The sequence below is a fragment of the Myotis yumanensis genome, unplaced genomic scaffold, assembly GCF_028538775.1.
Source record: "Myotis yumanensis isolate MYYU_CA2020_CCGP unplaced genomic scaffold, mMyoYum1.0.hap1 SCAF_14, whole genome shotgun sequence".
In the NCBI taxonomy this organism is placed as follows: domain Eukaryota; kingdom Metazoa; phylum Chordata; class Mammalia; order Chiroptera; family Vespertilionidae; genus Myotis; species Myotis yumanensis.
In genome coordinates this window covers 43,818,058-43,845,860 of record NW_027223765.1, presented here as the reverse complement: position 1 = coordinate 43,845,860, position 27,803 = coordinate 43,818,058, and the positions used below count along the sequence as shown (strand labels likewise).

Here is a 27,803-nt window from a genome sequence, read left to right as displayed (position 1 = left end):
GCAAGGGCGACCCTGGGGAGGTGCTGCTGGAATGAATGAGCGTGGGAATGAACGAATCATCAACCACTGCATGGCCTTGACCTCCCACAGATAAGCCAGCAGGCTGGACCCATCCAGTTGCCACAGCAGCCTGGTGCTGGGCTAGCTGCCTCAGTCCCCTGGGAGGGCCTGTGAGGTGTCAGTTCTCAGGCCTGGCCTCGGAGGTTCTGATTCAGAAGGTCTGAGCTTGGGCCAAGCATGACTCTGTGCTGATGGCTCTGTGCCCCACCCCTTCAGGACACCTGCGGGCTCTGAGGACTGTGGGTCCTCCTGGCTCCGACATCCTGTGACTCTCTCATGGAAACGAAAGGCCCTGGTCTTCAGGCCCTGCCCTGCTGGGCAAGGTTGTATTTCTTGGTGCCAGGTCACCAGGTGGGGTTTCTGGGTAATGGAAGCAGCTTCCCCCTCCTGCCATCAGCAGGAATTTAACTGTCCGGATGTTTTGAACTCGAATGTCCTGCTGCTTCCTCCAGTGATGACCAAGTATCTTGATCACAGCTGATGCCCCAACCACTTGGGGGCCTGTGCCCCCAAGTTTGCTTAGGTTTGTGGTCTCATTTACTTTGTTAGCTCCTTGGGAGGCGTGATGGGGACCAGCTTCTCTGACCCCAGCAGAGGCCAGAACTCAAGTGCTGGGCTTTGCCTCCGGAAGCATCTGCCCCTTGCGTTGTCTGTTCCTCCCTGGACACAGGAGCGATTGCAACCAGGTGGACAGGTCCTCCTTCATGCCTCTCTCCCTGCTCCCTGCACACTTCGGGGTGGGTTTTGCTCTTGACCGCTGCAGGTCTGCTGAGTGACAGGGGTCCCATTACCGTGTCAGGGTCTCCCCGCTGTGTTCCCTGCCCGAGCAGTGGGTGCAGGTTCAGTTGCTGGCAGAGGAGGCGGAGCTGTGCACGTGACTTGGTCGGCAGGGCTCCAGGTTGCTCACTGCTCACTGTCATTTCTCGTGTGTGCTGTGGGCGTGTGCCTCTCAGAGAGGAGGGGAGCGGCCTGGAGCCCTGGAGGGCCTCTCGCAGAGGCAGAGCCGATGGGGTCTCCGCCTGGGTCGGGAAGCGGGCGGTGGGCGGCAGCCTTGCGTGTCTGGGCCAGCAGGAGGGGCGGAGGCTCAAGGGCCCGTCTGGAGCGACTATCACTCAAGTCACTTTCTCTGTCACTGTGGCTGAGGCTGCCAGTTTGCTGCCTCTTGAGATCCCCGAGCCTGTACAGTCTTGCCTTCTGGGTGGGTCTGAAATGGTTCCTCCCTGGGTATTTCATATTCTCGGGAAGTGCTTCCCCTGCTTCTCATCCTCCTGTTTGCTCAGCATCCCAGCTCCTGATGCCTCAAATTAGAGACCAAGCCGTCTTCCTTCAGAGCCTGAGGCCTCAATCGCTGTCTATATTGTAAATGTTTTTATAACTTATAACGTAGATGTTTTAGGAGCTAGGGAAAATCATGTTACGGTGGCATTATGGCATCACGGAATCACATCTCTCTTGTGTTTAGGTTATGTAAACTAAACTAGAAGCTCTTAGAAAGAAGAAACAACGGTTTAGTCCCGCTGTTCCATGTGAGTGAGTGTATGTTCTGGAGAGAGTGGGAGTTTGGGGGTGGTGGATCTGCGGGTCCTCCGAGCTGGCCCCACACCCCACGCGCCCCAAGTAGTGTGGGCAGTCCCGTATGTGAGTCTGGGGGTTACAGGTCTGTACGTCCCCTCTGTCCTGACCACTCACTTTACCTGGAGGCAGGCGAACACACAGCCCCCTCCTCCAGCACTGGCCTTGCTGGGCTCCTGCGGGGAGAGAGACCCTCTCCAGGCTGCCTCCTCCTGAGGGGCTTCCTAGGGGGATTTTGGACTCTGCAGGGTTTTCTCACTGGCTTTAGAATTTGCCCTCCAGAAAGCTGCAGTTGGTCCCCCCTTTTCAGGGTCTTCCTCAGGGGACACTTGGTGTCAGAGCACAGAGCTGGAGCTAAGCTTTAGCCAGAGAGGCTTATTGTATGGGGAGTCGGGCTGCATGCTTACTCAGGTACCAGGGCCCAGGGGACAGTGGACGTTTGCAGGCCTGGACCCGGGGTCAGACACACTCAGCTGTTTAATCCCCGTCGTCCACTCCCGGCCGCTGGAGCGTGGCCCGGCTGCGTATGCTGGAGCCTGCTTCCTTCTCTGTAACATGTGGTCAGCAGTGTGCCTCCCACGGGGCTCGTTTGTGACTTAGTGACGTTTAGAGGAGGTTGTTGATATGTCTTGGTCATCTCCTCCCTGTAGTTAAAACCCCAGAGATTTCAGAGAACTTGAAATTGTGTCCCGTGGCTAGCTACATACGGTTTCATGAAGCATCGTTGATAGCCGGGGTATAAGAGGGTGCACGTTTTTGCAGGCGCTGTGGAGCACCCGTTGGGCATGTAGAGTGCTCTACTGAAACCCCTGTCCTTGCAGGCAGTGCGTGGTGATGGAGGAGGCGGCCCTGACTGCCAGCTGGAGCTGAGTTAGAGGGTGTGGAGTCGATCAGTCTGTGGAGGCAGCTTGAACCGGGCTGGCGAAGGTCAGGTCAGGAAAACGTTCCCCGTCCAAAACATCCCGTTTTATCCCCAGCTGGGAACATTGACACGAGGCTTCTTCTAGGGTCATTTAGCACGACTCCTTTCTCCATTGTGGACTTCTGTTTTGGGGTAGGAGGGACAAACGTCATTGTCTTTTGTGCTTATGCCCTGGTTCTACTCACTAGCTCTGTGAGCCTGGGCAAGTCACTCGAACTCCTCCGTGCCTCGGTTTCCTCATCCGTGAGGAGATAAGAGTCCCTGCCTCACAAGGTTGCTGAAGCGGCAAATGGGTCCAGGCGTTTGGAGCTCCATGCAGGTGCCTGCGCGTGGGAAGGCGCCTTCACGGCAGCCTGTGGTGAGGAAGGGTACAGTGCTGACGGTGGTGACAGTGACGCCACGGCTCCCAGATCCCCGGGCAGCCTGCGTGCGGCCCTCAGACCAACTCTGCTTGGACAGTGTCCATCTTTTCGCAGCCAGTGCCCCGGGAGGCCCCAGACTCCCCGGCCATGAGTCCCCCTCCTCCTGCCTTTGGGTCCTCCCCGGATGGATAAGCATGGTCTCTGTCCATCAGTAAAAGGGTCCCGAGTGTCCACTGAAGACGTTATTGGGAGAGCCCTGGAGAGAGGCAGGCAGGTGGTAGTAGTTTTGTATAAAGTAAGATTTGTCAAGCTTAGTTGTTGCATGGGAACTATTTCGTAATATGAGAACGTACCCCAAGCCCTCGCATCTGAATCATATGGGAGAGGTGACGCCCCGGTTGAAGAGAGTAAATACCCTTTGGTCTAAGGACAGGCAGCCTGGAGCTGGACAGGACTTGACCCCTGGGGTGTCCCCAGTGGACCCTCGTTCTAGAATCTGGATCTGATCTTCCCTGGGAACAGTGGAGACTCGTGACGAGGCCCTGAGGACTGGCCTAGCCTCCTCTCCACCCCTCCCTGAAGGAGCCTGTGATGGAGCCCATGCCCACACCACCAGCCTTCGCACGTGCAGTGAGACCTGGACTGTAACCCTCCCTGAGGCACGCTCAGCTCAGCCTGTCCTTGTAGTTAACTGTGGAGGGTCAGATGCTGAGCCCGAAGGCTGCCTGGCAAGAGTGTTCAAAGTCCTCGTTGGAGCAAGTATGATAATGGCCTTAGCCTGTTAAATCTGTTTCATCAGGGGGCATCTTGACATTGTGTTTAGAAATATAGCACCTTAAGTCCCATCATACTCCTTCCTTGGATAGAGTGAGTGACATAGGGCTCGGGTGGGTACTGTGGGGTTTTGTGGTGTGGAGCCTCATTTTTCTGTGAATCTTGGTGGCCAGCTCCGCATGGGGGCTGTTTATTTCTTCAGCCGGGTGGTGACAGCCTCCGTGGCATCCTGATTCTGAGCAGGCTGTGTCCTCTCTCATTAGGGTGCAGAATGCAGTTAGCCGGATGTGTTCATTTGTTCAACAAGTATTGTACTTGTCAGTGTGCTCACAGCCGGGAGCCACAAACCCCGGGGAAGTTGGGGAGACACGGCACACAGGTGGGATGTGGGTGAGGAAGGTGTTCGTGGGAGCACGGGGGAGGGCCTGGGGGCGCTGGGAGAGCCTGCGGGAATGTGAGCGGTTGGGTGTACAGGATGTCTATCAGAGGGTGGGCCTCATTTCCAGAGTCTTACCCCAACAATCCCCCAAAACTTTCCGTGTCTGGCCTCCGGGAAGGATGGGGTAGAAATACAAATAAAGTAGATAACACCAACCACTAACTGAGTACGTCTTCTTGGCTAAACACTCAACATAGATCAGCGGTTCTCAACCTGTGGGTAGCGACCCCTTTGGCGGTCGAACGACCCTTTCACAGGGGTCGCCTAAGACCATCCTGCATATCAGATATTTACATTACGATTCATAACAGTAGCAACATTACAGTTATGAAGTAGCAACGAAAATAATTTTATGGTTGGGTCACAACATGAGGAACTGTATTTAAAGGGCCGGAAGGTTGAGAACCACTGACATAAATAATCTCATTTAACCCAGGGGCGTACACCCCACTGAGGTGAGATCCTGTCCGTGATGCCCGCAGGCTGGTGGAGGTGCTGCCCCCCTGAAAAAATTGCATCCCTGGTGCTGCTTAATCACATTGCACTGACATGATCAGTGTGGTTGTTTTCTTGTGTTGTTTTTTTTTTTTAACTTTGCAACATTTTTAGCAACTCTACCGTACATAAACACTTTTTTTCTTGTTCTTATAAAGCTGCTAGCAGTACAGGCATAACTGAGACCCATCTTAACCCCCAGCCAGTCCCAGGTCCCTCCTCAGAGGCAGCCACTTACACAGAACGTCTCCTCAGTGGTCTCCACACCCCTGGGCACAGGCCTTTCCTCTGTGTCCATGGGGTGCTGCAGCAGATCTGTGGGAGGACGGGGTGCTGGGGGCCTGTGGACGGCACAGGTGTGCTGCTGTGGCCACACTGGCCCGGGCACTGTTTGGTAACTGACCTTGGGCCAGGTCTCAAGGGAAGGAGTGCCCAGGCTTGACCCCACTGCCAGCATTGTGGGCCGCTGCCCCGCGTGCGTTGTTATCGCTGGTTCAGTTTAGTGGCCTCAGGAGCCCTTAGGTGCAATGGCCTTGTTTTCAGTCAAGGCCTCTGGGTCACGTTTCTTGGCTGTCGGGGAGGTGAGGTCATCTGGGGCAGGTGGCTTGGGACTTTGAGGTCATAGCCTCAGTTGTCCCTCAGCCTTTAACTCTGGGTTTGGCCCTGAGATTGGCAGACAAAAAAAAAAAAAGTATCCAGCTCTCTCCCTCTTCTGATAAAGACCTGGAGGACAAACCCTGACTGTTGTTTACTGATAAATGTTTATGACGTCCGCCAAATGCCCAGCGGATGCAGAGCAGGGAGCATGTGGCGCTTTGGCAAGTCTCTCGAGAGGGTGTGTCCTCTTTTGAGATCTGTGTGTGTTTTTTTTAAGTTTGCAACATTTTTAGCAATGAGACAGTCTCATTTCTGAGCTCCAGACCTATCAGATGATAAATGTGCGCTGTTTGGGGCCCCTAAGTGTGTGGTAATTTGTTTTGGAGGCAGTAGGAAGCTAAAGCAGAGCTGTTCTGTGTAGGACTACTGACAACGTTCTAGAAAATGCCTCTTGATGCACCTGTGTGTGTAGCAGCAAATGCAAGTTGAGCAGTTAACTGCCACAGTCTTCCAGGCTGGTTGGACCAATTTATGTTCCCACCAGCAGCAGGTGTGGGAGTTCTTGTTGCTCCACGTCCTCACCAACACTTGGTGCCTCCTGAGAAGAGCTATTTTTCAGCGCAGAAGTAGTGGGACTTGGTGTCCAAGGGACACTGTGCAGGAGGTTGATGCTCAGCCAGTGCCGGCCAGTGCTGATCTAGCCAGCGATTAGAGGAACGAGGAAGGGGCAGTGCCAGAGTTCCTGCAGGGGAGCCTTACAGCTCCTCTCCATGGGAGTGCCTGGGATGGGAAATAGTGATGAACTTAAGAGTAATGCAGAACTTTCCAGCTGAAGGGTTAGAACAGCACTCCTCTTGTAACTTTCTGATGAACAAGGTGAGTGGTGGGTATTGCGAGGTAGAAATAAGCCCGAGTTGCTCAGCCAGCTCCTCAGAGTTGGAAAACTGCCCTTACTTATGTGCTGCGACCTTAATCTAATCGCTGCCTCTTGGGCTCTGGTTTTGCCATCTATCAAATGGGTGTGATCCTGCCTCCCCTGGGGGCTGGGTGGACGGGTGGAGTGTCTGTGTGAGAGCCTTGGTTTACTGCCCACAAATAGGTGCTGAGTCAGCGTGGCTGTGGTTGCTACCGACAACCCTATTGAGCACATACATTCCTTTCACAGAAGTTGGTATTTCTGGATTCAGATGTTCAGGGGGCTGAGTGGCTGCCTTGAGAAGAGTCTGAGAATATCACCCCCTTGGTGGGCCAGTGGAGGGTGGGCTCTGACTTCTGCCTGTTGCTTGGGACTGGACATGTGGCTGTGAGGAGAGCCCTGTTTTGGGCACCATTTGGGGATGTAGCTGACAGATCCCTTTGGGGCATTTCCTGGGCTGCAGAAGAGCGTGGTGTGCTGAGCAAATGTGGCTTCCAGGCTGAGGTGAGGTGGCTGAGGTGTTCACAGTTGCCGAGTGACTCTGGTGTGGGTGTTTGCTTTCTCCCCTCTTCCTTTGTGGCAGGGATGCAGTGGTGCCTCTGGGACTGCACTCAAGTCCCAGTACCCTTCCACCTCTCTTCCTTCTGGGAACCACTCCTTTCCTTTTGCCGTATTCTGAGCCCTCTGTAATGTGCAGACCTCGGCTGATGAAGTTAAGTTCTGGTGAAAGCCAGAGCAGTAGCCCAAGACCTGGACCTAGATGCTAAAAATATCTCAAGGCATGTTGTTTGCTAGTTAGAGGAACAGTGCTGGAAGCTGTGGCTGGGGTTTCCCCACACTGACTATCCAGCGCCTTGTAGTGCAGGGTCCCACGTATCTGGTCCCTCTCACCTGGATCTGAGAATTCATCCAAATGATGGTTTCATCTGGGAGTAGGCCCAACCCATGGTGGGGCATGTGGAGATTTGGCCAAGCAGGCCTGTGACACTCAGCAGTCAAAACAGCTGCTGCAGTGGAGCTGGGCCATAAATACGGCACTAGCATGGAAGATCGTGGGTGTCAAAATTACCCTGAACTGCCTTTTGCCTAAGAGGCACTAGGCTGGAGACCACATGCCATCCCTCAATATGGTCTGCAAAACCAGTCCTTTCAGCACTGCAACTGATGACTGTTTGGTTGACACCAAATGAAGTAGCTGGTTTGTGTTTGGAACCATGTTGTCGGAAGAGAATCTATTTTTTAATGCTAAAACCACCTCCCGGGTAGTGAGGAATGCAGTGCCCAAGACTGCAGAGGCAACCTCAGCGTCCTACCTCAGACTCACCTGGGGCAGATGCTCAGGGAGTGGAAGAGTGGGCGGAATCCTCCACCATCGGCATGTCCCTCTCTAGCTCTGTCTGTCTCTGCCCCATGGCTTTCTCTGTCATTCCTAAGCACGTAGACTGGAATCCTTGGGCATCGTGTACATTTGGATGGCATTTTACCATGCCAAGTGGTTCCCTTGTGGAGTCAGGCTCACCACTCATACTTGTGGATCCCAGCATTTCTGAATCTTCACACTAGAAGATAATACAAGCTTGTCAATGCCTCTTCATCCATCAAACATTGATTGCATGCCTACTTGAAATTGCATGTGGTCTTACGAAAATTGTAACAAAAAATAGTTTGGCCTCACCTGTCTCCATAGACAGAGCATGTCCCAAGCTCCAAATAACCAAATCCACCTCAGAAGAGTCCCGGTGGAAATATTTAATCATAGTCCCAACTGGGATGAGAGTTAAGTAGCCATAAAAATAGGACCCAATGGAACAGTGACTCAAAGAATAAAGGTGAGAAGGTAGCCATGCTCCAGTCAGTCACAGACCCAGGTGCCTTCTATTTTTTTGCTCTGTTATTTCCCTCTCTAGCATTGTCATTATCTGCATGGTCAGAGCTGAATTCCAGCCAGTGTGGCCAAGCATGCCTATGTCTTAAGACCTAGAAAGAGAAGTGGCACATATCACTTCCTTTCACATTTCCTTGGGAATTTAGATACCTGGCTGCACCTAGCTGCAATGATGCCTGGGAAATGTAGATGCTGTTAAAACTTGAATAATTATGGAAGAAGGGGAGAATGGATTTTGATGGACAGTGGGCAGCCTTTCACATATTCCCCTTTATGTGTTTAATGCAGTTCATCATGTGTTTATAATATAAATGCACCTAGGTTATAAATATTGGTTGTTTTGCCTTTTTCAGGAAGAAGACCTCAGCCTGCCACACTGTGTATGGGGAGAGTTCCACAGTAATGAATCAGTGTGTCTTCAGAGGAATGGAAGAAAACAAGGAAAGGTAAAAATATCTTTAAAAATTAAAATTAAAATTTTTTTTACATGCAACAGCTAAATGCAATGCAGAACTTCATCTATGACTGTATAAGACAGTTGGAGGTCATCACACATTTGGAGATAGCCAAATTTCATGTGTCCCCTATTAATATCACTAGTTTCTTTTTATTTATTTTTATTAATTTGAGAAAGAAACATCGATGTGTTGTTCCACTTATTTATGCATTCATTGGTTGCTTCTTGTATGTGCTCTGCTGGAGGTCAACCCCATAACCTTGGCATATCAGGACGATGCTCTAACTAACTGAATTACCTGGCCAGGGCTGGTATCTCTAATTTCTGACACCAGACGAGAGGATACCTTTGTTAAGTATAAGAGAATTTTTCTAGGACTTAGAGGGAAGAGTTGCTATAACTAGAACTGATGTGGTGTAGAATTAAATATTTCATTCCTAAAACTGTGGACAGCCGGGCCAGTGTGGCTCAGTTGGTTGAGCATCACCCCATGCACCAGGAGGTCATCGGTTCAATGCCTGGTCAAGGCACATGCCCGGGTTGCTGGCTTGATCCCCAGTAGGGGACATGCAGGAGGCAGGCAATTGATGTTTCTTTCTCATTGATGTTTCTATCTCTCCCTCTCCTTTCCTCTCTCTGAAATTAATTAAAAAAACAAAAACTGTGGACATATGCTCAGATGTGTGGTATCTACATTTGTGTGTGGCCAGTCCTTCAGGAGGAGGCAAAGTCACACCCTTACTCTTGGTAGTTACATTCTTCTCTTGAAGTCATTATCTCTTCTTCCTTCCATTTCCTCTTGTTTTTCCTTAAAAATAAACGTATTAATTTAATTTTAGTGCCCAGGATGTGCATGGATACATTTTTTTTAGTTAAAAATAAGAGTGAAGTTCCCACGGACTCTCCCCTTACCCAGTTTTATTTTCAGCCCTTACCTCACTCCCGCCTTTCCTAGAGGTACCACTGTGCATTTCCTTCCAGAACTTTCTTTAGGTCATTCTTTCCTTCCTTCTTATTTATTTCTGTTCTTTAAATACAGGCTGTAATATTATGCTTGCTGGTCTATTTTGTAACCTTTTAAAATAATTCAGTTATATGTCTTAAAGTATTTTCAAGACAGTAATGTGAATCTACCTTGTTTTTATGCTACAGCAAAGTGAACTGTGTATCTCTAGTATGAGAATCCCCCTGCTCATCGAGCTGTTTTCCTGCTGGTGTGGGTGGGTCGGTTCTGCTTTTTGCCTTTATAACACATTTGTGATATACTTTCTGGTACATGCCTCCTGAGCACATGGACAGATTGCTTTTTTAGATGGTTACTGCAAGAGTGGAGTTGTTGGGTCATCCTGTGTTTGCATTTAAGATCTCAATAAACCTTGCCAAATTGTTCTCTGAAGAGCATCACTTGTAACAGAGTCCCAGATTTCCTGTTTGCCCGCCTCCTGTCACACCTCTGCTCCTCATGCCTTTTCATTTTAGCCTGTTTGTTGCTGAACAGTGGCATCTCTCTGCTATCGTAATTTCCTCCTCCTTTACTCTGGGGAAGTTCGTCTTTTCAGGTCTCTTTGTTACCTGTTTTCATCTCCCAGGGGCCCCGGTGAGCCTCTGTCCTCACAGGGACCCAGTGACCTATCCTGAGGCCCAGGGCATCTGTCAGCCTTGGTCCTTCCCAGGAGTAGGTGCCACTTCATTTTCTCTTCTGAAAAGTATTCAGAGGTCGTCACAGGATTACCAAGGGGGGTTTGAAGAGCCTTTGGTAGGATTTCTCTACTTCAGGTTGTTTTATCCACCACCACCAACATCACTGTTACCACCACCACCACCACCAACACCATCACCACCATTACTACCACCACCACCACCGTCTCCATCACCACCAATGCCACCACTACCACTATCACCATAATCACCACCACCACATCGTCACCACCACCATCTCCACCACCACCACCACTACCACCACCACCATAATTGTCCCCATCACCACCAACACCATTCTCATCATCAAGGGCAACAATATGAGTATTTGCCATGTGTCAGGTTCTGTGTGGGTCACTTAGCTTACTTAACTCATTTAATTCTCACAATGGTCCTATAAGTAGGAAGTTGATTGTTAACCCCATCATGTCCAACAGGTAACATTAGGACAGAGATTCATTTAAAACCAACCTCTGCCCTAGCCAGTTTGGCTCAGTGGATAGCGTGTTGGCCTGCGCACCAAAAGGTCCCAGATTTGATTCCGGTCAAGGGCACATACCTCGGTTGCAGGCTTCTTCCTAGCCCAGGCCCTGGTCGGGGAGTGTACCGGAGGCAACCAGTCGATATGTTTCTCTCACATCGATGTTTCTCTCTGTCTTTCCCTTTCTCTTTTCCCCTTTCTAAAGGACCAATGGAAAAATAACCTCGGGTGAGGATTAAAAACAAACAAACAAACAAATAAATAAAACCAATCTCAACAACAACAAGAATGACAACAAAAGCTGTCTCACTTTCAGTGACTGACAGACTCACACTTGCCGAGGGGTGAGTCCTTGTGGACGTAGCTATGGAGCCATCACGCCATGTTTGCGGTTGCCTTGGTCGCACTCAGTTATTATTCCTCATCGGGGTCTTTGAGAGGAGCATGTGGGAGTTGGGAGGGTGGTTTAGGGTTTTGTCCCCATGCAGCATGTGCACGTGGGCTCTTGCATAACACCAGCCCTCTGTTCTGGTGGACAGTTGGTGGTGGCAGCCTCACTCACATTCATCCAAAACACTTCTCTGGAAAAGATGCACAGGTTGAGCATCTTTGTTATGGGGAGAAAATCTACATTATTAGGATAAATACACCCACTGGCCTGTGGAGGGAGAGGAAGTTCTTTACTTACCCCCAATAGACCTGCTCAGTATCCTACTCTAAAGCGTTTTACTTTAGATCTAGTTCTAACGGGAGGCAGAGTGCAATTTCAAATGTCTTCTTCAGCACCCCCTCTCATTATGTTTCAGAGACTCTTGAGCGAGGAGAGTTCTAGGCTCAGTGTATCATTTCTTGCATCTTCATCATTACAGCTTTGAGAGTGATGAAATGATGGTTCGAGTCCACACAGAGATAAGCCTTGGTCTCAGGTCTCTGAGGTCTGGCCCCGGCTCTTTGGACAACATCACAGCTACCTCTCATGTGATTATCAGGAGACCAATCAGCTCTTGTTCCCAGACTAGGGCTTATTAGCAAGATGGTGCCTTGAAAAAAAAATAGCCCATTTGATCAATCAGTTGATTATTCATTCAGTGGGCATGTATTTAATACCAAGCACCAGAGACAAAAAGGTGGGTAAGATGTGAATTCTTAGGGAATTCTGAGTCTTGGGGGTTGAGGAGGCGGTTGCATATACTGTGAGCAATGGTTAAATGAAAAACTTCAATTCTTCATTGGTTAATAGGGACAATAATAGTATCTCCTGCAGGGGGTTGCTGGGGCAAGTCCTGAGTTAATCATAGGAAAGCACCTGGCATGTAGTAAGCACCTAATAAAGGCAGCTGTTGTCATTTTTGTTTATTTTTATTGCTGCATAAAAAGAAGAACCTAGGAAGATTTTTCTATCAGGAGGTGGATAGGGCCAGACTTGTGTGTTGGAATGGTAATGAGGTGACTCAGTTTCTCATCCTCTACATATGTATCTTCTTAGTGGCTACCTTCCCCACTGGGCTGAATTCCAGGGGACCAGGTCTTGCCGGTTTCATTCACTCTGCTTCAGTGATATGCCTAGGACAGAAAGGCAAAATAGCCAAAGACACAGTTGTTGAATTTTTTTAATGGTTTACCTTTTTTTTTTGTTTGTTTTTTTGCTTTTCATTAGGAACTTTATAATATTATTGTAGCCAAAGCCTGGCTGTGTGACCTTGGGGGGTGTCTCTTTACTTTCTCTCTCAGATCCCTCATTGGCTTAAAAGAAAGGAGTTGGTTGATGGATGATTTTCCTTTCAATCCTAAAGTTTTAAGTATATTATTTAAAACAACTGTAAGTCTTATGAGGGCATATAGGATCTGTGTGTCTTCTCATTGATTCCCCAGGGCAGTGCCAGGGATATAGAAGTCACTAAACATTTGTTGAGTAAATATGGAAATGGAATAGGCTCCTCATTACATTCATTGGTATAACCTTATTATTAAATTATTGTTGAAGTGATGTAATGAGTGCACATGCTCTTATTTGAGACACATGAAGACCCTGTGAAGAAAGTAATATTTTACAGATGAGAAACTGAGATTTTGAAAGGCGAAGGGCTGGGCGGTAGTCATGTAGCAAAGAATGAAGAGCCTAGACGCAGACTCAGTATCCTGAGCCCTATGTTCTGCATTGTTGTGTGTGTGTTTTTGTTTTGTTTTGTTTTTTATACCTAACCAAGTCTTCATCCGTCCTTGTACTGGCCAAAGGCATCAGTTAGGGCAACGTCTTATAGGATCTGCCATGAGCCACTGAAAACGCCTTCAGTGAGTGTGGCTAATCCTCTACACAGCACATTGTAATAATATCTGCTAGTTCTGGGCATGCACCTCCAAAGGGCTTTTTATATACATTGCCCAAACATCACAGCAACTGAGCAGAATACACATGGTTTGCCTCCATTTTGCAGATGAGAAAACAGTTTTAAGTACCTGCCCAATATCGCAGGTACCGAGTGTCTGACACTCTCACCACCCCCTGCTTCCAGATCTCCCCGTCTGCACGTCCCCAGTGCGGAGTTTCTGTGCGGCAGCAGGTGTCGGGGCTGATACCTCCCTTCTCTTGAGAGACCCCTCGTGCACACTGACCTTTTAGAGGCTCTGTTGGGTCTTGTGAGAAAGGCCACACTTGACTGAGCTTAAACCAGCAGTGCCCAAACAGTTTGGCCACAGGCCCCATTCTTTCCCTGCCGTGCCTACTGATGTTTGGAGGAAACCAGGGCTCTGTGGAGCAGACTGTGGCGAAAGCTGATGGATTCTCCCAGAAGCCACCTTGGACAGGTGAAGGGCTTTGTCCCAGGTCACAGGGCTGGTGAGCGGAGAGTGAAGGCTACAGCCTGGGGTCAGGAGAGGTTCCCTCTGTTGGCTCTCCAGCTTCTCAAGGTCAGCAGCTGTCTCCTGGAGGGTGGAGGAGGTGGAGCAGGCGCACACAGCCGTTTGGGCAGTGAACAAAGAGCTAATAAAACCAGTGACCAAAACAGTTCTGGCCGAAGGCCGAGATGGGAGCTGATTGCACTAAGGACAGGCAGGGAACAAACCGGTCTGAAGGTGGAACGAGCAGCTACCCCTGGAGCATGAACATGGCACAGGGCTCTGGGGAAAGCCTCAATTTTGGATGCAGGCCTTCACATTGCCATCTAGAAATCACTGTTTTTTAGTCGGTTCAGTCCACCAAGGCCGCGCACAGGCTGAGAGCCTACTGTGTGCTGGGCCCTGCCTGGGCCAGAGATGGGGTGTCACTGCCCCAGACAAGGCCCCGCCTTGTAGGGAGTAAAGTCTACAGAGCCCGCACAAGGAGGTGCTCAAAACACACGGGAAGAAACGAGCAAGCCAGAGAAGATTTTTACTTTCATAAAAGAGACACGCATTTGTGCAATCTGAGAGTGAAGGCCCTGCCTTCTTTGAGCATTTCCCTCAAGTGTGTAAGGCTGCTGAGCAGTGATGGGATGCTGACTGACTGACTGACTGACCTATTGAATGTATGCATGAATGAATGAATGAATGCATGAACGAACGAAAGAACGAGCAAACTTAAACCTTCCCGTTCCTCCAGTGGGGGCTGATTCCTCACCATCTCCAAGTCCGTTCATAGGAAGGGTTTACAAAATGGGCAAAGACTTCGTCCCTTAAAATCCTCTTTGAACATCAGAGATTTGCCTGCTGAACTCCATTGCTGCCCATCCGAGGAAACTGAGGCACACAGAAGTGATGTGACCCACCCACAGTCACTGAAAACTGCACTCTCCTGGGGCTTAATTTTCTAGAAATCCTGTGTCCTTCTGAGTCAGCATTTAGAAGTAGAAGTGGCAAGTAATGGTTGCTGAGTCAGTAAATGCTGTGGGAATATGTCTCCTCACAATAAAATCGCTTGGTTGAAATAAAAAATGTCCATAGATCACAGGAGTACAACTGTTCCTGCCGGGGGACGCGAGGTCTGTGGGCAGGGCTTTGGGGAGCCCCTCTCCTTGGGGAAAGTGGGGTTGGCCCCAGGCTGAGGTCCTTCTTACTGGCAGGCTTTGTCACATCATTTCATCTCTGGGATGCAGGGCCCACTCCTTGTCCTTATCTGCCCCCTCCACTTGTCCGTTCAGAAACATGAGTGAGCACCTACTGTGTGTCGGACACCACCCCCCTGCTACTCATCTGATGGGGGCTCTCATCTTCCCTTCTGCCTGTAGATGGGAGCAGAGTCCCTCTGCAGAATGGGGGGCAGCTGCTGTGGCTGCCCCAGGGGTAAGGCTGGGCTTTGGCCAAGATAAGCCAATGAGGTGCCAGGGGTGGGCATTCTAGTCTCCCTGGGAGCCCATCAGCATGTTCCCAATTCCAGGCAGTCTCCTCACAGGGCGGCCCTAGTGACAGGGAACTGCAGGAGGGCAGAGGGGAGGTGGTGAGACCCTGGCTCGGTTGTCGAGTTTCTGAGTCTCAGCCTGCCTTTGGTGAAGGTGGAGAACAGTGGTACTTACTAGTAGGTTGTGAAAGTTGATGTGAAGGTTCAGTGTGGTCAGAAATGCTTAGCTAGTGGTCACTGGGCACCTGGCCGATAGCACATGGCATTGTCTGTTATCAGCCTATATATCATTCTCCCACCAACCACAGAGCCCAGAGGAGCTGTCAGAATGCCTGCCCTTTACTTTCCTATGACAATCCCTGAGGCGTGGTGCTCACTTTGAAAAAAATCATTCAGCAATTATTTGAGTACCTACCATGTGCTCAGCACTCTTTCAGGCACCCTGGGGATACAGTCAGATGTGGACGTCAGACCTGGACCATGCTTACAGACTAGAAGCGTCGATGCATTTATGCAATGGGAGACAGGCAGGGCTTAACAAGGGCCTAGCAGGGTCTGGCACACAGCGTGTACCTGGGGAATGTTTAAAAACACACAAACTGGAGGGACTCAAAAGGGCACAGTGCTCTGAGGTGGCACCAGGAAACCCAGCTCATGGGACACAGCAGGTGGGAAGAGTGTCTGAGGGTCTGGTCTCTGGCCCCACTCACTGGGAGTGGAGCTCACCCAGGCCTGCCCTGTGGACGGATGGTGGTGGGTGAAAGGCAGCGTCTGTCCGACGCTGAGCTCTGCTGGGTGGAGAGCGTGTGCGCATGTCAGTCTCCCTCCTGGGAATCTGATGGAAAATTCATGCCAAGCAAGAGCATAGCACTTCACCTGGTGGTAGATTAACCTTTTCAACATGAGGTCCAAGAATCAGGCTTGGAGAGCTGCACAAGGATGGAGTGAGGGCATTGAACCCCGATGGTTGAGGCACTCACTGGGCCCACAGATGAGCACAGTTGGCAGGATGCATGTAGGAAGTGCTGGTTTTGTCTGGGGTGTTCTGCTAGCGTGTGGCTGGGGAGAGTCTTTTTTTAAAAAAAAATTTTTTTATTGATTTCAGAGAGGGAGAGGGATAGAAACATCATTGATGAGAGAGAATCATTGATTAGCTTCCTCCTGCACGCCCCCTACTGGGGAACCCGGGAACATGCCCTTGATGGGAATCTAACCTGGGACCTCCAGTCCGCAGGCCGAAGCTCTATCCACGCAGCCAAGGCTGGGAGAGTCTTGAGACTTTGTTTTTTAGGTGGGAGAAGAGGGTGGGAACTCAGTTTAGCTTTCTCAGGGGTCACTGCTGGGACTTGAGCTGCATGTGGTCTTGGTCCCACCTGTGTGCACTGTTGTATGTGTGGGTACAGTCTGAGCAGGAGCCAGTGTCTTCTTTAGGGACGGGTGCTGATGGAGGGCCTGCTGTGTGTCAGGCACTGTGCTGGGCTCAGGGGTAGATTTGTGACTAGGACAGGCAGGGGCCTGATATTTGTCTAACAGTATCCCTGCCCTGGATTAAACAGGAAGCAGAATCAACATGAAAGGAGCCCTGAATGGGAAGCATAGAGGCCTGAAGTCAAGTCTTGGTTTGGGGGTAGGCTTAAGGGAAGGGCGAGGATAAACTGGCTAGTGTGGGGGACAGAAGCTTGCATTAGTCGTGTTTGCCTCTTTCTGTAGTGTCAGTACTCCTAGTGTTTGCCTGTTTCTGTGGTGTAAATACTCCCGCATGGCTAGCTTCAAGCTACTACTAAGCAAAGCCACTGAGGTGTGCCCCCTCGCCTCTCCCACTGTGACCGGCCTCAACACAGCCCCGCGTGAGCCCCTCCTCCGAGGGCAGTGTCCTGATAATGAAGAGAGTGGGTGGGGCTGGACAAGGGGAAATTCCTTGGCCAACTGCCGAGCATTACATAAATGTAAAGTGGTGACGATTTCTCATAGCTTTGAAGTTTCATGACTAACATTGTCTCCCAACTATTCTACTCGGGACCTATGGCCAAGAGCAGGGTGTGATAAACAGGATGATCTGTTTAAAAACCTTTTTTTTTTAAAAAAAAAAAAAACTTCTTTAAGAAAATGTAAACCTTTTCTGTATTTCAAAAAGGAATAACAAATTACTTGTGGAAACCTAAGCAATTACAAGCAATTGAAAGAAGAAAATAGAGATTTATTTTGTCCTTTGAATAGAATCATTGAATGGGATTTTTTTATTGGATAAATTTGACATGTAATATTGAGTAAATTTAAGGTGTACAGCATGCTGCTTTGGTACATTTATATGTTGTAATATGCTTGCTGCTGTAATAATTAGCTCATTACACACTTACAGCACAACATTATTGTCTGCATTCAGTGTACTGTACATTGGGTTTCTATGGCTTATTTAGGATGTGATCTTCTTGCTCCCTTGAACCCACCCTCGCGTTTTGCCAGTGGGGGGACTGCCCCGAGTGAGGGGTGATGGGCCTGGAGGTCACCCAGTGAGTTAGTGGCAGGGGTGGAGTTAGAACCTCGAATGATGGCAGTTAGGCGGCGGCAATGCCCAGTTGGGTTTTGCCAGGCCGTCCTCATGTTAGGACTAAGGTTTTTTTTCGATTTGTGAATTCAGACACATGAGAAAAGTTTTCACCATTTCCCGACTCCCCCCCTTGCTTACTTACTGTCTCCATATCCCCAAGTCATGTAGTCCTCATTTCTTGGTGTACGCATCATACCCTTAGGATTTTTCCGTAGCAACTCATTTTCTCATTCCCCGCCCCCCTCCCCCTTGTAGCTACTGTGGTGGTGTTTCGCCAGTTTTTCATTTTCAGTGTTATTCTAATTGTTCCAGTCTCACTTGTCAGTCATTGCTTGTTACATTATCTTCATATGCATTTAAAGGGCTGTGTAATATCTCATTCACTTAACAAATGTTGAGTGACTACTGTGTGCCCTACACTAAGGATGAGTGAGCAGGAGCCTAACGCTGTCCCTGCCTAACGAGTGCTGGTTACTGGGAAAGTCAGCTGCTAACACATCATCACATGGACGGAATATTCTGTGAGGTTACAGTGACGGAGTGTGGGCGAGTTTTAATAACCTGTTCCCTATTTCCCAAAGCAAATTAAAGGGAGGTTTCACCTCTTTAATGAGATCTGGGGATGCTTCCCTGGCGTGCAGAGGGCACACTTTTTCTCTTGTGGAAAGTGAAAAGTATCATAAAGCTATTCATTTTGTAGAGACGGTTGTGCTTGTGGGATAGGTATATTTTAAGTTCTGAAATGATCAGAACTCTAATCGCTTGTTAAACATTTCACAGCCTTTCTTTGTGTTCTCTACCTGTTGATTATGTGTTATTAAAGGAACTAGGTGTTGCCTTGTATTTTTCTACCCAGGTGTATATTTGGAAAATTTGCAAGCCTACAGAAGATTAACAGAATAGTATGTCCTTCACCTAGATTTTGTCTGAACGTTTGCCTCCTGTGATGTGTGTGCGTGTGTGTGTGTGTGTGTGTGTGTGTGTACACACACACATACACCATTTCCTCTCTGAACCATTTGGACACATGCTGCAGACATCCTGATGCTTTACCCCTAAGTATTTTGGCCTATAACTCCTAAAAGTAACGATATTCTCCTACATAACCACCTATTATCCACCTCTGTAAATAAACAATGATTTTAGAATATCTGCTAATATCCAGCGCATATTCCACTTTCCTCAGTTGTGACAGAACTTTTACAGCTCTTTCTCCTCCTCCCCACCCCCACCCACCCATCCAGGGACCGCTCTTGGCTGAAGCACTGCATTTGGTTGTTGTATCTCTGTTTCCTTCAGCCCGGAGCAGGCCTGCCCTGGTGCCTGCCCTTCATGATGTTGGCGTTGCAGAGTCAGATCCGCGTTCTGGATTTGTCTGACTGAGTTGTTGTTTTTTTTAAAATTAATTTTGAGAGAGAGAGAGAGAGAGAGAGAGAGAAAGAGAGAGAGAGAGATTGTTCCACTTATGCATTCATTGGTTGGTTCTCGTATGTACACACACACACACACACACCCCTCCCGCCCCGTACTCCCCCTCCTCCCACCAGGCCCCAGGGGCCACTGAAGCATTTTAAGTAGGGAAACAACGTGATCAAATTTGCATTTGGAGTAAAGACCTCTGGCTAGAGTAGGAAAAAAATATTTGAAGGGAGACCGAACTTGGAGAGGAACCTACTGGGCTTGCCCAGGTGACAGGGGAGTGAAGAGTTTCAGGCGATGGGTCCCCAGTCAGCAGAGATGGTTGAGCCAAGGCAAGAAAAGCACCTGGTTGGTGGGTCGGGTTGCTTATAGGTGTGCTGGGCATTTCAAGCATTCCACCAAAATTCACACAGACAGAGAAGAGGGCCCGTGACTGAGTGCAAGAGGGAGTGTGTTTTAGAATAATCATTTATGTTCGCTGGATCACCATCATATTTCATGGTGTTTTTGTTTTGTATATAAGGAAGCTATTGATGTATAACCTCTTTTATTAATGTTGGTTACTATTATGAAGTTGTCCTACTGGTTCTAATAGTTTTTCAGATCTTATTTTATTTTTTATGGGGAGGAATTTTTCCAGACATATAATCACATCATCTGCAAGTTAATAAAATTTCACTTTCTCTTTCTTTCCAGTTGGTAGAAAACAAAATTTAAATTTGTCTAATTGGATGGCAGGTGCTTCCTGAATAATGTTAAACAATTATGATATTGAGGGTCATTTAAAAATATCTTTTTATTGATTTTTAGAGAGAGAGGAAGGGAGAAAGAGAAAGAAACATCTATGATGAGAGGGAATCATGGATCGGCTGCCTCCTGCATGCCCCCTACTGGGGATGGAGCCCACAACCCGGGCATGTGCCCTGACTGGGAATCGAACTGTGACCTTCTGGTTCATAGATCGAAGCTCAACCACTGAGCCCCGCTGGCCGGGCATCAAGGGTCATTTTTAACGTACATTGACCTCAGTGTGGGAGCCCTGACGTCTCCTTGAGATGTGATGCAGCTCGCGGCTGGAGCTATAGTTCTCTGAAGGAAGTTTCCCTCTCTTCCTATTTTGTTAAGATATATTTATCTTGAGTCAGGAATAAGTGTAGAAATTTAACAAGATTGGCATCTAAGGAGCCATATATTTTTTTCTTTTGACTGTTAATGAGATGAATGATAGTGATAGATTTCCTAATATTGACTGATCCTTGCATTCCTGGAGTGAATCACATTTGGCTGTGATACAATTTTTTTTTAGTAAAAAAATATTTTAAGCTACTTGCCATCATTTAAATTAATGCTCCATAAAGATGCTGTTGGTTTATTCTGTGACATGCAGTCAATGCCGACAGGATAGCTTTACTTCAGTGTGAGAAGTCTGAGCTAGAACGAGTCATTCACTCATTAGGTCAGCGCACCATTACCGAATGCTTGATACGGTATGCGTGGCCTCCAGTGCCCCTTGTAACTCAGAGACCTGTGACTCCATTAGTCGGATATGTTGTTCTTGCAAGTGACAGAAACACAATTGGCGTTTGGATTAAGCAGCGTAGGGAATGTAATGGCTCAGATAAATGGAAGTCCCAGCCATAGGCAGCTTCAGGCATGGCTGGACCTGGGGACTCAGTGATATTAGGCCTTGGGCTCGCTCTTTCCTTATTTGGCTCCGCTTTCTTCTGTGTTGGCTTTATTCCCAGGAAGCCTTTCTCCATGTGATACCTCCCAGAAGCTCTAGGCTGACATCCTCCCACAGCTGTGCAGTGAGAGTTTATCATTCACACTCGTTCCAAATGCACTGCTATTCAGCTTGGGCCACATGGTCTCTCCTGGGGCGTGAGGGTGGGGCCATAGGTCAGCCTCGTCTGGACTGAGAGTGAAGGAGGGGTGGTCCCCCAATGGGAAGGCCAGGAGGTATTACCAACTGACGGGGAACTAGATGCTGGGTGGAGAGACAGCCAGTGTTCATGCCACCTGGGCCAGCAGTGTCCTTTCTTCTGTGGTCTTCGCTCTCCTTTTTCACAAGTGGGAGGGAAGGCTACCAGGGGCGGTGATCCTGACCCAGCTGAGGGCCCAGCAAGCCAGTTGCAGGATCAGGATCCCAAGGCCCTACCTGAAGTTCTAGGCCCTCATTTGCTCCACTAAATTGTACATAGAAACAGGAGTGGAGAGTGAACGCATTGGTTGTTCATGAAGGATTCTGGCCTCACCCTCACCCCGACCCCATAGCCAACATAATAATTCATCTTGGTGGTTTTGTATTGTCCCCTTTTCATAATGAACTTAGAAGTTAGACACTTTTAAAGGGGTTTCTGATGGGATATGAAATATTTAAGTGGAGCATTTATAGTAACAATGTTTTAATTTGGCAAAATCTTGCCTGGCCTGATTTATCATCTATTCAAATATTTTTCTTCTTCTAACCTTTAATAAGTTGTAAGTGTATATGGCGTGTGTACGCCAACTTCAGGGTAAAGCTCGGTGAGTTTTTACATGTTTATAGCCCTCAGATCCAGGTACCCCACTGCAGCTTCTCCCTTAGCCCCCCTTTCCCTCCGCTCCCCACCTCCTTCTGGAAAAATTGTGACCTCCTCCCCTGCTGGGCCTCAAGCTGCACCTGAGAGCTCTCCTGGGTGTGGAGAACTAGGCCAGGAACAGGGAAACCTGCTCCTGAAGACTTGTGCTGGGAAGGGGGGGGGGGGGGACGTCACCGTCCACGAGGGGAGTCAGCTGCTGTGGAGCCCTTCTTGCTCCAGACCCAGCGAGTGCCCACCCAGTGCACCTCATCTAATCGGGGTGCCAGCAGGCTCCCTATTCTCTTGCTCTTTTCTCACAAATGAGGAAACCAAGGCCCAGAAAGAGAAGGGATTTGCTGAAGGTCATGGGCTGATTGATAGAAGCTGGAGGCAGGTGGATGGTCTGTGGCTACCAGCCAGCCACCCGCTGCTGCCGCCACCGTCCCTCTCAGTGGTCCTTGGGCTGAATCGTTGCACTTGGTCATTATCACTCCTTATTTCATCATACTCTTGATTTTTCCCTCTAGAAATGTTGTGAGAAATGGTAGAGAGTAGAAAGGATGTAGATGCTGGAATCAGATAGTCTTGGGTTCAAATTCCTGCTTAGGCAAGAATTTTAACCTGCCTGAACCTCAGTGTCTTTATCTGTAAATAGGATAATATTAATACCAACCTCACAGGGTGGTTGTGAGGATTGAATGAGATGATATGTATTACATGCTCAGCACACGATCTGGAACATGCTATTTTTTTTAAAAAAAATATATTTATTGATTTTTTTACAGAGAGGAAGGGAGAGGGATAGAGAGTTAGAAATGTCGATGAGAGAGAAGCACCGATCAGCTGCCTCTTTACTGGGGATGAGCCTGTAACCAAGGTACATGCCCTTGACTGGAATCGAACCTGGGACCCTTCAGTCCCCAGGCCGACGCTCTATACAGTGAGCCAAACCAACTAGGGCTGGAACATGCTATTTTTATATTTGTAAAACCAGGTTATAGCATTTCTTGTGGGGAGGATGTGAGGTGACATAAAAGTAAGATGACAGCCCTGGCTGGTTTGGCTCAGTGGATAGAGCGTCAGCCTGCGGACTGAAGGTTCTGGGTTCAATTCTGGTCAAGGGCACATGCCGGGGTTGTGGGTGTGCAGGAGGCAGCTGATCAATGATTCTCTCTCCCTGTCCCTTCCTCTCTGAAATCAATAAAAATATATTTAAAAAATAATTAAAAAATAAAAGTAAGATGACAAAAAACACAATCTCTCCGAAATGTGAACACTTTAACACAACTCTAATTTTACAATTCTAACGTAGCTTAGTAATCAATGAAGGCATCGTGTTTAAGAACCCAGGCTCTGGAAATGGGCTGCCTTGGTTCAAATCTTGACTGTACCGTACCACGGTGTAACCTTGGACAAATTACTTAATTTCTCTGTGCTGTAGTTTCCTTGAGTATAAAAAAAGGCTTATAAAAGGACCTATCTTATAGGGTAGTTCTGAGGATTAAATGAGACAATGCATATAACACAATTTGTTAGCCCAGTGCTGGTTGCTGTGCAATAAAGGTGATAATAATAGTTATTATTATCTGATAATTGCATTAGTAGTAATGGGGCTTATTATTATTTCTCTTTGCCCTTTAAATGTCTTGATGGACATTGGCCTTGGTTTTCAGTCTGTAAACCCTTTGCACTGGCTTCTCTGTCAGTCCTCTCAGTGCCCATTTGTCCTGACCGTTGGGAGTAACGGACTTGGGGGAGAAGCCTGAACGCTGGGGCAGCAGCATCCTCCAGACGTTGCAGAAAGAGGTCGGCTCTCAGAGAAGCATGAATGGGCCGCTCTCCTGGGTCGAGCGTTTTGTCCAGTGGGGACAATGTGTGGCTTTCATGGATGACTCATCCTTGGGCAGCAGTGGCCACACATGGGAAAAGCAGAATGGAGTTCAGTCCCACGTGTGCCCAGAGGGAGTTGGTGGTTGCACCATGGGAGCAGGTGGGGGGAGGGAGGGTTTATTTATCCCAGGACCAAAGAGTCAACTCAGCTAGCACTGGGTCAAGTTGAGCAACTGAAAGGATGTGAGAAAATAAAAGGTGCTATCTTGGTGACTCGGCCTTTTTATTTTGAAAAAGCGCTCCTTTCAGCTCTGAATGAGCCCCTTGAGCTGCGGGGAGCAGTGCCAGTTAGCCCACATTTATTAGAAACTGGGTTAGTGGACTTTCTCTTTCTCTCGGACGTGTCCCGCACGTTGGAGCCTGTCCAGCGGCTGGTACAGTAACGGCCATTTACCCAGCCTGGCTGTCGGAGGCTGGAGTCTGCTGGGTGAGGGTACACCCCTCGCCTCCAGCCAGCTCTCTCGTAACCGTAACCGAATTGGCCAGCTCCGCAGGGAATGCTGACTTTCCCCTGGATTTTCCTAAGGATCAATCTACTTTGTGTATCTTTGCCTGCCTCTGCTGTTTGGGAAACACATCAACACATCCTCACTGTTAGATTCTTATTTTCCTCTTCAGTAGAAGTCTTTCCTCTCCTGGGGGAAATGATGCAGATTTCCTTTTGTCTGGTGATTTCCTCCTGGGGTGTGTGTGTGTGTGTGTGTGTGAGTGAGAGAGAGAGAGAGAGAGAGAGAGAGAGAGAGAGAGAGAGAGAGAGAGAGAACTTCCCTCTCTTCCTCTCCCAGGCCTCACGGTGCCGTCCTTCTTTTGGGGGCTGGGACCCGGCAGACAGTGATACAGTGACTCCCTTGTCTACTAGGTTCTCACCAGCTGATGAGCAAGGTCATTTTCAAACTCCTGACACCTGCTTATCAAAACTGCCAGCTGCGCTCCACCAAGATTGCCCCTCCCCCAAGGGGAGATGAGAATAGACCAGGGAGGGACCACGAGCCAGAGCGCTAAGGACACTGTCCAGCAACGGTTAAGGCGTGGGTGGGCATGTGATTGGACAACTGGGTTGCACAGGCTCTCGATTGATGTGAGTGCCCCACCATAACAGTTGTGCTGCGCTTGGGAGAGGCCTTTTAAATAGACAGTAAAACGTTTGCGTGTACACTATGTAATATGACCCCCTTTTTTGTTGTTCTTGGGAGCAACTCGGCTTTTTTGAGAGCAGTTTTAGATCATCCACCTGCCTCATCATTTGAAAGTGCTGTGATTGATGACGTGATATGTGTGTCATATGTATGTATCATGAAATACATTGAGTTGGGTGGTGGGGTTTCAGTGGAGGTCACGAGTGGCCGAAGAATAGTGTGTGAGCAGGTGTGAGTGTGGGTGTCATCAGGGACCTCCCCGGGAATGGTCTGCTCTGTGAGCTCCCTGGTGGAGCCTGAGGACGCACTCGGGCGGGTCCCCTTCTTGTTGTGTCCGGAGGTGCATCCTGAAGGGCAGATGCCTCAGCCTGTGAGAGTTGGCCCCCTGGGGGCTGGAAACCAAAGAGCTCATCATGCCTGGAGCTGCCTGGGGGTTTGTGGAACAATCCTTTCTTGCCACTGAACATGCTGTGGTCTTGACGATGGAACAAGGGTGATGAAATATCTGGGCTTCTTGTAGAGGCAGGCGCACTTTGGAGGAATCTAACACCATTTTCGGGGAGCTTCAAGAAAAATAATTTAAAAATACTATTTTCCGAATTTTATAAAAACGCAAGACCATATGGACACCTTTCTGAGGAGGGGCTTGAGCTGCATTAGGCTCCGGGATAACCCCTTGGCGCTGTAGCAAAACCAGCAGAAATGCCCTGAGGAGAAATTCGGAGGTGGGGAAGTAAGAGGGCGTCTCTAGGCCAGATTAGAACGGGGGTGTAGATTAGAACGGGGGTGTAGTGTTCCCGTGTCTGTGCATAGCTACTCAACTTTGCAGTTGTAGCAAATACCAGGCATAGACATTTATGAACATGATGGGCGTGGCTGTGTTCCAATAAAACTTGATATAAACAGGCAGAGGGCTGGATTTGGCCCTCAGGTTTGCCAACCTCTGGCGTAGACAATGAACAATTTCAGGTTGTTTGGCAGATTTTTGCTAAAAAGTTTGTATGTTTAAAAAGTTAAAAACAAATATCAATGGGGAGAGAAGGGGGTCCTAATATATGGTGACAAAGATTTGACTTTGGGTAATGAGCACATGGTGCAATCTACAGATCTTATAGCATAGAAATCCACACCTGAAACCTATATGATCATGTGATCATATTGACCAAAGTCACCTCAATAAATTTAATTTAAAAAATGACAAAATTTTACTTTTATAAGTTTAATTTTTATTTCATTATTAACTATTAATTTTGTTAGGATACATTAATTTAATAAATAGTATGATTATTAATTTATTAACTATCAAAAACTTTGAGAAGTTTAGAAAAATTTAAAGAGAAAATTTAAAAATTACCTGTAATGCTACCATCAGAAAACGCTACTAGGCAGGGGCTACTGCGGGCCATTTCCTCCTTGCATTGGTCTGCCCATGCATGCACATGGGGTGTTTTAATTAATTATACTGTCCATGCAGCTTGGTTTCTGGCTTCCTTCTCGAATAGGGGGTGCAGGTGGTGATGGTGGGGGTGTAGTTTGGGAGGAGGGTGCTGTCATGTAAGACTGGACAGAGGCGTCTGAGTCCTCGGTGTGAGGCCAGTTCTGTCTGGGCTGTGAGGCCTTGGGCCAGTCCCTTTAGTTCACCTGAAAAATAGAGATAATCATCCTGCCCACCTTCCACGGCGGTTGTGAGGATTAACTGGGATAGTCCATGGAGGGGGCCTGGTTCTCGGCCAGGCACAGCGTGAGGCTCGATGCATTTCAGACATTGTTATTGTTGTTATTATTGGGGTTGTGTTGTAGGGATGGTAGCAGTTCCTGGGTTTGAGGCAGGTCATGGAGCCGATGCCCTGCCCTGAGACCACAGTCCATGCTCAGCCCCACCCATCCTGGCACGGTTTGATGGGGAGCAGCGAAGTCCCAGGCCCAGGAGGCTCCCACGGGCTCTCCACGAGGGAGTTCACGTCCTCAGTGGGTACCGTGCAGGACCCGGGCTGTGCTGGTCTCTCTGAAGCATCGCCACCCTCCCCCCCACCCCAGACCCTGCTGCTTCTTTCTCCTCAGTGAGGTCAGAGGCTCTGTGAGCACGAGGAGAGGGGAGTGATGGGGGAGCAAGACCTGCAATGGACAAAGCCCTTCCAGAACCAGGTCTCACAAAAGAGGTTAACCTGCTCCCCAGCATAGTCAGGGGTCGAGGGATTATCTCCTTGAACAGGCGAGGAGAACAAAGCCCAAGGTCCCACACGGGTAAATGGCTGTGAGGACAACCTTCCACACCTGCTGCCTTCGCTTTGGTTCTGACCTGGGGTCTCGGCCTCGGCACCACGGACATTCTGGGCAGGAGAGTTCTTGCTGTGGCGCTGTCCTGTGCGTGGTAGGACGTTTTGTCGCATCTCTAGTCTGTGCTCACCAGATATCAGTAGCAATCGTTCCCCCCAAGTTGGGACAACCCAAAATGTCTCCACACATCGCCAGATGTCCTCTTAGGGGGAAAAGAGGAGGCATGTATTTACTGGCCTGTGGGTAGGTGGGATTGAGAGCCCCTCACTACCAGACTTGCATTGCTGTCATCAGCGTGTTTAAATGGAAATCTGCAGGAGTTTCCTGTCAGGGCAGAAAAATGTGAGGTTCTTGTTCAGGTGGTTTAACTTTACCTCCTTTTGCCCAAAACGTATTCTGTTTCCATCCACTGTGATTGTGTTACTCCACTAGGCAGCAGGCCTCCTGCTGCATTAAATGTGGCACCCGGGTCCCCGTTTCACCTCTCCTCTCCCACCCCCGCGTGGCCACCTTGCACACAGCCGTGTAGCCACGTACCTGCAACCAGGAGCGGGTGCACACCTCTTCCCTGGGACTGAAGCCTGCTCTGAAATTTCCTTTGGTCTCCTCCCTGGAGCTCCCCTGTCCCCTGTTAGCACCCGCCTCCTTTGCTGATCTTCTTCTTCGTAGTTTGCTGCTGCTAATCTCTCCTTCCTAAGTGTAAAGGATCGTGTCTAAATGAAGAGCGAGAGACCGTGAGCGAGGGCACATCTCATGAAGTGAAGTATATTTGGTAAAACAGCCCATCTCTGTTCTTCAAGGGAACTCTGTTATTCAGGCCTCTCACAAACGTTGGGGCCCTTTGTTTTCGATGATTCGGGTTCTTAGGAGTCAGGGCTCTGAGGGGGCAGACACCTGACTGTGCCCGGGGCAGAAGGGAGGGGGGCAATTTCCACACCTAAAGCTAGTGAGTGCGGCTCAGATTGCAAATGGTCAAGATCCGTCTAAAAAGCCTCCACACCG

The 27,803-nt window shown here is 48.8% G+C and overlaps 1 protein-coding gene across 1 annotated transcript in view; it reads left to right on the top strand.

Moving 5' to 3' along the window:
- Nucleotides 1-27,803, top strand: part of ARHGEF3 (Rho guanine nucleotide exchange factor 3) — a 286,954-nt gene that overhangs the window by 30,086 nt on the left and 229,065 nt on the right. The window contains exon 2 of the mRNA XM_070390809.1: nucleotides 8,376-8,468. Coding sequence (XP_070246910.1) covers nucleotides 8,425-8,468 — 44 coding nt within the window. The 5' untranslated portion in view covers nucleotides 8,376-8,424. The remainder of the gene's footprint in view (nucleotides 1-8,375; nucleotides 8,469-27,803) is intronic.